The 10,719-nt window shown below is 34.3% G+C and overlaps 1 protein-coding gene across 2 annotated transcripts; it reads right to left on the reverse strand.

Moving 5' to 3' along the window:
* Positions 1-1,170: 1,170 nt before the first annotated feature.
* On the reverse strand, positions 1,171-10,068 carry LOC108197290 (PHD finger protein ALFIN-LIKE 2). 2 transcript variants are annotated; one of them, XM_017364867.2, is made up of 6 exons: positions 9,932-10,068; positions 9,757-9,855; positions 9,523-9,555; positions 9,203-9,425; positions 1,812-1,932; positions 1,171-1,694 (listed from the first exon to the last, which is right to left on the reverse strand). In XM_017364867.2, exons 2-6 carry the CDS (start codon positions 9,845-9,847, stop codon positions 1,443-1,445), a joined length of 720 nt encoding a protein of 239 aa, XP_017220356.1. In that variant the 5' UTR covers positions 9,848-9,855; positions 9,932-10,068; the 3' UTR covers positions 1,171-1,442. The 2 variants fall into 2 exon arrangements, with proteins under 2 accessions (XP_017220356.1, XP_063939392.1); XM_064083322.1 differs by having other exon boundaries at positions 9,957-9,977.
* Positions 10,069-10,719: the final 651 nt, after the last annotated feature.

Here is a 10,719-nt window from a genome sequence, read left to right on the forward strand (position 1 = left end):
GACCAGAGCTGCCTTTCTTAAAATTAAAAATATTCTAAACTTTTTGATAGATAAACCCAACATTTTTCAGAAAAGTCCAGCCCGACCCAAGTTGAAAACAGGTTGGCCTTTTCGGTCATTGCTCGGATTTGCTACCCAGGCCTTCACACTTCACTAGAATATTTTTGCCAAACAGGACATAAATAATAATACTCCGTCTCAATTTATAAGTCTTTTTTAAAAAAATTATTGTTTTAAAATATTTGTCACTCACCCTTTTCAAAGTAATGTTTTAAATGGTTTTTCTTTAAATGCTCTTGAAACACAATTTTCAATATTTAACTAGTAGACTTAGGGCTGAGCATTCGGTCGGGTTCTGGAAAGAACCGAGAACCGAAATTTAAAATTTTTCCGGACTGAACCGGACCAAAATTAGCATATGGACCGGTTCGGTTCTTTCGTTAAGAACCGAATTTATTTTATCAAAAATATGAAAAAATAATAAAATCTCTGAAAAATGCAGCAAAGAAGATTAGTTCTGGATAAACAAGATGGTAGCGAACAGAATTGCTAATTAATTACATTGAAAGGTGAAAATGTGCTCCTCAGATGGTGGGTGGTGGGGGAGATTGGTGAATCAATCAACTTACCAGTACGTACTCTGGTGTTGCTTGTTGGCACAGACTGGTTTACCGGAGTAGCAACCTCTGGCGACAGAATCTATGGCGGGCTCAAATCTCTACTTGTCGTGATTGAGGCGGTATGTTCTAATTTTCCGAAAAAACTAGAACCGAACCAGACCGAATTTTCACGGTTCGGTTCGGTTCTTCGGTTCTGGTTCGGTTTTGCTCAGTCCTAAGTAGACTTATACTCACAACACATTTTTTAAAGAGGCTTATAAATTGAGACGGAGGCGGAGGAAGTATTCACTTCTAGCCGTCTCTTAACCTCTAGGCTCCAACACAGGGGAACATGTCTACAGAACAATTAATATGTGCACAATTATATAATATATTTTTTTCATCTTCTTGAATAATATAGCTCAATAATTTTCTCTCGAGAGAACAACTTTGATACTCATGAATCATAACAAAAGCAAGAAAGAGATTCTACAATTTTACAAGGATTTTGCTTATCCATAGAAAAACGAATGACCAACACCATAAGTCCGGCACGGTTGCAAAACGCGCAGTCAGGAAAACAAACTTCATATTATTTTTTTAGGAGGGGGTGTGGCGGAGTCAGGGAAGGGCTTCAGGGCAGGACAGACTAAAAATTAATCCTATTTATGATTAAAACATACAGAACCAAAAGAACATCACAAGGTAAGTAAATCTGAGAGAAACAAAGTGAAGAACAGCAAAACAAAAGTGAGGGAATCCCTAATTGTTAGTATATGAAATGCTGTTTTACGACTATCGAGCTCCAAATTCAAGGCTAGATCCTCCGACAGAGTCTAGAAATTACTGCCTGCCCTTCTTAAGACTGCAAGAGGGGCACTTGTATTGCTTGATGTTTTCTGCTCTGGCCGGTGTTATTTTCACACACTTCCCATGATACCACCTCTCGCAAATGTCACAGCCAATCCAGAACTCATCTGCACTGTAATGGCCTCCACAGCTCCCACAAAGTGTCTCTCCATGCTCATCGTCCTCCTCCACATAACTCTCATCATTAAGTCTCTGATTGCTTTTTGCATGTCCATCACTTGATCTCTGAAGGTAAATGATTAAAAAAAAACAATTTAATCATCAAGTTAGTGCTATACTTAACATAAGAGAACAGAAATAACTACTATTAGCTATATAGCTGGAATAAGGTAAATAATTTACCTTTGTGTTAATTTTGGTCTTGCTTCCTGCATCCACACTGGGCTTTTCTTTGACTGCCTTTCTCTCTGCTACAACTTCAAAGACAGTCGGCAGATCATTTATTAAGCTGAACAGGCGTTTCCTGTTCAAGTAAATGCTCACTTCTCAGCGGAAAAACTTTTAAAAAATTTATACAAAATCAGGTTAAATAGAATATATGTAAATACCATAGACAGAGACACTACAAAGCTCGGCTAAAGTGTGATTGATAATATTTGAGAAAGTTGGTGGCACAAAAAGGGAAAGCAAAAAGAAAGATGCCATAAAAAACATGGAGTAGGACCATAAAATAATTTCAATCTTCCAAACCAACATCAAATACATTTAACTAGGTAGTTAGGCTATTCTTAGACCTCAGCACAGACTTAGAGGAAATCACAGAACTAACTAGGTATGTTAAATATGTTACAGCCCTGTCATACAGGGGGTAATTACATTAAAAAGGACAAACTATGTTTTGGAATTGCGAAGTGCATCAGCAGATTAGATTGAATTATAAATACATTAGCCTAGACTGGATATTGTATTCAGAAGTTAAAATGTCAAAATTATCATGGGAGAGAGATGGACCTTACTTTTCAGTTGTCAAAATGTCACCCATAAATCTTGAATGGTATTAAACACTATTGATTATGAACACTGGGTTGGCAATATTAGCTTCAAAGAAAAGGCTGGGTAGTATACATCTAGGAAGTAGAACTGACAAGTGACAATACTTTGATGTACTTGATTAAAATTGTCGAATATACTAGACTGAACTCGGCCTACTAAATTGATACTAAAGTAATCAGGTGGCCGTCCCTAAAACTTCAGCACTAAGACTAAGAGCAATTCCAACAATGTCCTACTAGATGCCTTAAAGATTATAATAAAATATAGTGTCCCGGTGATTTAAGGCATGATTTTTGTATATTAACTCCAACAATATGCCTTATAATTGTGCCGTATGATTAATACAATATTACATTTGAATTACAATTGGAGGAAATGGAAAAGATGAGAGAGAAGATATGTGTAAAAAGAGAGGGAAAACAAATTATTGATAAAATTGAAAAATGACATGTCTAGTGATGCCTAAAAAATGAAGCACTTGGTGGATGTCCTAGTGTTTCAAGGTACCACAAGGACATTGTTGAAGCACTCATTTATATAAAATGTCTTAAATTCTAGTTTAGGACATTAGTTTAGGACACGGGTTAATTATCTAGTTGGTCACTGAAGTGGGCTTAATGTATCAAGTTGATCACTGAACTCAAAACGGTATCAAGATGGTCACTAAAGGTAATTAAAACAAAAAAAATAACTATATAATAAAATATAAATAATAAATAAACTTGATAAAATATAAATATATTATTTAAAATACTAGAAGTCATAACCTTTTAGTTGGTTGTGGTAAAATTTAAAAATAATGTGTAAAACTTTATAAATAATATTTTTACTACTTGAACTCATATTTCAAGATACTTGTTTGATATTTATGTTGACTTTAGTGACCATCTTGATACCGTTTTGAGTTCAGTGACCAACTTGATACATTAAGCCCACTTCAGTGACCAACTTGATAATTAACCCTTTAGGACACTCTTGCACTTGCTCTAGAACAGGAAGGAAAAAAGCCAATGTATCAATGTGCATGCAAGATCAGAAACACCGTACAAATACCATTTTAAGTGTGTAAGCCCCTCTCTCCCGTAGTAGCTAAAAGCCTAAAACTAGAAATTTGTCTGTCCAAATGTGCATATACCATTAAAAAATCAAGGACAAATTTGACAGATGCATCACTATCCACTACCATATTCGGACATAAAATTATTAATGTCCACGTTTTTCATCTCTAAAGCATATAAATAGACAATATAATCCCGCATGTAAACAAAAGCATCCAGTAAATGTATATATCAAACCAACTGAGACACAGTTAATTATATTGATATTTTATTCAGGTACAGCTGTTGCCAATAACATTATTAAACAAAGCTAAACACCACTTTATCTCATAAGTATGCATAAAAGCATCCGCACCTAAACTTGAGGGTTTATGAGGAGAAATTAGAGAAGCAAGGATAAAAAGATATCTTCAACATAAAAAAGGACTAAAAGTACTATCATTGACTTTAGAAAAAGTTCAAGGACTGGCCAGAAAAAGTTGTGCAAAGGGTATGGGCATATGGCCAACTATATACTGAAGAACCAAAAAAGGCAACATGTATGAATTTAAATATTGGGAGGAAAGAAACTCAAGTCTGTTGGAATAACTTGTTCTTCTAATGAAGCAGTGATGGGGTTTCAACTTTCCCTCTCTTCGTAAAATGTTTAAGTGAAAACAAAAGAAAAGCTTCAAATGGGACAGCTGGAAAGATGATGAGTACATATAAGACATGGTGATGTAGGACTGGGGAAGAAAAAGGTAGGAGTGGCTTGGGAAGGGAGGATAATGACTCATCTCCACGAAAAGTCAACACAAACACTCTTTAATCCACAAATTTATGTCAAAATACACAACAGTATAAATATTCATGCTCACAAATAAGGTTACAATTGTTTAGATAGAGATTCTATTTACAGCATCTCCAACCATCCCAATCAATTAGCTATAAAATCTAGTTGGCATTGCCAAAAATAAAAAATATATAGAGAATTTGTAAAAAAATTATTACTCCAACAGGACAAAACCCTTTTCTATTATTTTAGCCAACCCCCTTATGTTGCCTATATATGTTGAACCTCTAGGGACCTATAGCAAAACTTCACGTCATTTACTACCATATTTAAATAATATATTCTATTAACAACTTGAAACAATAATAAATTACCATTTTCAAAATGTAGCCAATCCTATTGGAGCACAACACCTTACAGGTTCGGTAAATTTAGGTGTAGTAAATTTTAACCAATCATTCATTTCTACTCATTTTATACTAAGATAGCCGACCAATTTAACCAACCACATTGGAGATGCTCTGGTGTTGTGTTCACGAGTTTTGTTTAGCGGAGAAAGAAAAAAAAATATGATTATTTATTGTCTCTTTTATGTTCCCTATAATTTTCAAAGATCAAAAGGAAAAGAAAGGTGAAATATGACTTAATTTCTTCAAAAAAAAAAAATTCTTCCCAAAAATGAGAAGATCGGGAAAGAGACAAATTACAACAATAAATACACTAATTATTCTTTCATATCTTGGCTTTCTTTTCTTCACTTAATATATCTCAGGAACTATAAGAAAAAAAATCATTAACAATTTTTTGTCCTTTCTTTTCTCTCAAAATCAATTCTTATCTTTTCTTTTCTTAATCAAAAAAAACTCGGGAATATTGCATAAGAGAACAAATACAATCCCATACAAAAAGGAAAAGTAAATATAATTGGTAAGTAAAACCTTATACTTATTTACAATTATTTTGATAGGGAATAATTTTTTATTTTATAATAAGGGTAATTATTTAATCCATATGTGTTTGAACAACTAAATTAGTCAAAACTAATAGATCTTTACATCTGTGCACCGCATTACGTGGCCATCACATTCGTTCCTAAGGAATCCAGTAGGTGATCAACCATGTGGAAATATTCAACGAAAGGCCGTGTAGTATCTTGCGCAGTGACTCCATGCTATGCTCATATTATATATTGTCTTCAAGTGTTCAAAGTCACAGGATAAGGTGGTTTCTAATTAAACCTTATGGTTACTACTGACTAGGACTGACCAGGCCCTAGAATCTATTTAGAAAGCAAGAGTATCATATAAGATTTCTCTTAAAATTATAAACAGAAACATATGATAGAGGTCAGAAGAGACTGATGCTGTGATAACCCTTGTAAGATCATTGTAATGCCATAGTTCATGGCAACCACAGGTTTTTCTCATGAAAGGCAACACGAGGGTGTGATGTGCAGTTTATGCAACTTCTAATATGTTACAGAACAAGGAAAGTCAAATCAATAAATATCTTTCGTTAATTTCTGAGGTTGTGATAACCCTTGCGCGATCATTGTGATGTTATCTTTTACGGCAGCAACAGGTTTTCTTATGTAAGGGAACATGAGAGTGTGATGTGCAGTCGATGCAAGTTGCTATATGTTCCGGAAGGTTTATTCAAGACAGAACAAGGAAAGTTCAAATTAATAAATATCTTTCCTTAATCTGTTAAAGATTTTGGAAAACATTAGATTACATATAATAATTGAGAATTATTATGCAAATCCCCGATATTTTATCAATTAGTTAGTTCCTTATTTTAATTTCCTCAACTTGGGGGTTTTTACTTGCTCGCTACTCCAGAGGCTTAGTATTGTAACTCGGGCAGATTAAAATAATATGAAACTACTATTCTATGCTTAGGTGAGAGGATTAAGTTTTCTGGGTGTGAGACCTAGGTCTAGGTGTGAGGCCTAATTATCTATTTTTAGTCTTTCTATTCCCTAGTTTGTCCTGCGTTTTCAAATTTTCCTATATAACATAACATTCGACTAAGACCCTGCATCAGAGAGCATGCTGAACTAAACAAGCACTGAACGATCTTCAGAAGTTTAGTTCTGCATTTTCATATTTTGCTATATAACATAACAAAGGACTAAGATCCTGCATCAGCAGTGTAAGGCTGAGCCTTCAAAATTAGGTTCAAACATTATCATAGAAACTAGAGTCTCTCTGATGCGAGAAAGGGGTTTGAAAAGGAAATATGGCTTATCTCAGCAGAGATCTGGCAAAGCGCATGACAAATCCCCAAACCTAATTTTAAATACTCATAATAATTCACTACAAATAGGGAATTACATTAAAACACACATCAGTTTGGATATTCATGCCTCGAGAAATGCTATGGACCTCAAAATGGTTCTCGAATTTATTCCCGAATATTTAGTTGTCAAAACTGGATTGGATGTCATCTAGAAAATAAAGAGGGCCCCATGTATGCACATAACTAACACCAAGTAAATCACGCCACTTGGCATTCGGGAACAAATTTGTGAACCTTTTCCGGGTGCCTAGCATTGCTCTTTATGCCTATCAAATAACGAAGATTACAATTGTATGAACTAAATTCTATGACAAGGGAACAAGTACAACCCTATATAAAAAGGAATGTATATATAATTAGCAAGTAAAACCTTATACTTGTCTAATACTATCTTTGATATAGGGAATAATCTTGTTTCTTAAATCTTCATTTAGTTGAACTAGATTAGTTCAAACTAATATATCAATACAAATAAAGATTCAAAATAACTAATAACCAAGTCCTTACTTCAGTGCTCCGCATCATATTGGTTCATGATGCCATCATAGTGGTTCCTGAAAGAATCCCGTGCGCTGTAAATGCAAAGAAAGGCCTTGTAGTATCTTCGGTAGTGATTCCATGTTATGCTCGTAATATGTATATTGTTTTCGAGTGTTCAAAGAAACAGGATGAAGTGGCTTTTATTTACACCTAATGGTCACTACTGGAATGAGGGTTACTACTAACTAGGCCCTAAGATCTATCTAGAAAGCAAGAGTATCATATAACATTTCTCTTAAAAGTTATAAACAGGAACATATGATAAGAGTTCAGAAGGGACTGATGTTGTGATAACCCTTGCAAGATCATTGTGATGTCATAGTTAATGGCAGCCACAGGTTTTTCAAATGAAAGACAACATGAGGGCGTGATGTGTAAGGCGAGCCTATAAAAATCAGGTTCAAACACTATCAGAGAACATAGAGCCTTATGTTTACTACTGACTAGGCCCTAAGATCTATTTAGAAAGCAAAAATATCATATAATATTTCTTTTAAAATTTATAAACAGAAACATATGCTAGAGTTCAGAAGGGACTGATGTTGTGATAACCCTTGCAAGATCATTGTGACATCATAGTTTATGGCAGCCACAGATTTTTCACATATAAGGGAACATGCGGGTATGATGTGCAGTATATGACTGGGCCTATAAAAATTAGGTTCAAACACTACCAGAGAAACTAGAGCCTCTCTAGTGCTGCACAAGCATGGGAAAGGGGTTTGAAAAGCAAATATGGCTCATCTCCGCAGAGATCTGGCAAAGTGCATAACAAATCGACAAACCTAATTCACGCTTGCTTGTATTCGCTTCTTTCCCAATTTACATTACTAATTCTTTGTATTTCTTACTGCAGAGGCTGTATAATGTATAGCGCTTTGCTATAGAGGCAATAATAATAATCAGAGTCTGGCATTTAATGCATTCTTAAACATGCTCTTATTTGTTATCAGCTAAGAAATATATACATATCTATATATACGGGGCTAGAAATGTAAGGTATATCATTACTAGGATGCACAAAATTGGATACTGGGATTTACCAATCATCTAAGGGACCTGGATAAAGGACTTGGAAAAAAATATATATATACTATTTAAAATTTATAGATATTCATATATATAAATTTCATGACAAGATTTGTACATGTCAATTGTCAAACCCTCAACAATTCTATTCATAATTAGTAATAAAAGTTTTTTTTGACAAATATGGCTTATAACCTTACAAATGAGTATTTGTTCTAAGAAATTCCCGGGATGAGCCAGGGTCGAACCCAGGACCTAGGACGACAGAGGATAAACTCTTAACCACTTGAGTTATCCAACCGTGCTCAATACTAAAAGTTTCATTCTTCCTAATAAGTTGAAACTGGAAACTAATAAAAAGGGTTTGATTAAAGAAGATATGTGTGTGTATACAAAAGAGGCTGTGTGTATCTATATAGAAGACGCTTTTTTATTGGGTCGTGTCGGTAAAGAGCCGACCCGAGTCCAACGTTGTATTATGTAAGGCGAGTCGGACACACACTCAGCCAACTCGGGGCCGAGTCGGACACACATACGGAACTTTTCTAGAAGAGACTGTGCTTCCTAGGTTATCAATCTCCACAAGTATCAACTTGTAAGTTGTACAGTGGATATAAAGACGATTATTGGTAAAGTTGATTCTCTTACATTTAAAAAAAAACACTCTGTAGTAAACATTAGAGTGATTCGAAGTCAACTATGCAATTGATTCAGTAAATTCAGATCAACTTGCAGAAGAGTCATTTTCCCAATGGTCGTTTTGAAAACTTCTCTGATAAAATAAAAATGAAATTCTGATACCAATATTCCAACTTGACACAGGAAAAGGAAATTCCAATAAACATACACAACAATCTGTTAACGACAAACGCAAAAGAAATATTCAATACATAAGGTAAGAAGCAACTAACACAAAGAAACAGTCAAATAGAAACACCAATACACATAAATGCAACATATAACCAATATAACGATGCAGTTTAACTAACATACAATTACAATACACAATCTTTCATACAAGAGAATAACAGGTACTATACCTCTCATTCCGATTAAGGCGAGCACCAAAATAGTAAGCAACAGAAAGCAACCATGAATCGGTATGCACAGCCACCAAAGACAACCAATCTCTACGGTTCATCCCATCACGGGCAAAATTGATCCCTAAAGCTGGCTCAGGCAACTCGGGTGGAACTTCCTCAGCAGGCAAATTCACTTCCCATGACTCATTGGCATGCCCATACAGACACAAATTTTCCTTCTCTGAACAATCCAATTCATTTCAAACACAATCAATTACAACCCAACTCTACAAACATCAATGGTACACATATAAAAACACATACAGATATAAACACACCTGGATCACAGAGGGAGTAGAATTCATCAACATCTGAAAAACAAATTTGGGAAAAAAGCGAAATTTATGAATTTGAATATACATAAATACATATATTATACAAATAATGTAAGAGAGGAGAGAGAGAGAGAGAGAGAGAGAGAGAGAGAAATGAAAGAGGGAGAGGGAGAGAGAGAGAGAGAGAGACGGAGGGGGAGAGAGTGAGTGAGAGAGAGAGAGAGAGAGAGAGATTACCAGAGGTTAGAGCACGAACAATGGCAGTGCGGCGGCAACTAAAATCTTTGAAGATCTCTTCAACAGTACGAGGGTTTGAAGCTATATCCATGCTTAGATCTGTGCAAGACAAATTGTTTAGACAGAGAGAGTAAATTATTTACATGAATTGTGCTTGTGTGTGTAAAGTGTGTACCAGTTTGAGGTTTCAGACTCAGTGCCTCGTTCGTAAAACTGTCCAAGATGGATAGAAATATTTATGTTGGGGTGATCACATAGAAATAGGAATTTAGGAATGGACTTTGCAGCACTCCTATCATCTCAAAAAATGAGTTTGGAAAAAATTACAGATAATCCAATAAAATATCACACTCCAATTATTTTTTTTTCCTTGTTTATAACTAGTTGAGAAGCTGCGCGTTGCGGCGGCCTATAAAAATTATATAAATGATTTAATATTAATATTTGTAGTTAGCAATAATTTTGTAGCTGTCTATAAAAAGTATTAATGATTAAAAATTAATATTTGTAGGATAAAATAAATTTTCTATTATAAAAATCTTGATGTAATACCAATACTAATATATAAAATTGCAAAATTGGACTATAATTCATATTGAAAAAATGAAAATAAATTTCTACACGTAATTAACAATTTAAAGCACGACGAATCTTAATTTATTTGTGTTTTTTTTAAAAGTAATCATATTCTTACATTGTCACCTTTCTCCAATTTTTTTTGATTGATTATGCACATCTAACTTAAATCCGTGAGATAATAGTCTATAATTATCCTTACTTGTAACAACCTTTATTTTTATTTTTTTTGACACAATGAAAAACAATTTCATTAATCAGAACATAATACAGTCGGGACAAACCCCCAACTGACCTACAACCAGGCTGGAAAACAAATATCATACTAAAAACATTTAGTTGATTTGTTTCCTGATCGTTTAACACATAGAATTTAAAATTCTTAGA

Source organism: Daucus carota, chromosome 8 (genome assembly GCF_001625215.2).
Source record: "Daucus carota subsp. sativus chromosome 8, DH1 v3.0, whole genome shotgun sequence".
NCBI lineage: Eukaryota > Viridiplantae > Streptophyta > Magnoliopsida > Apiales > Apiaceae > Daucus > Daucus carota.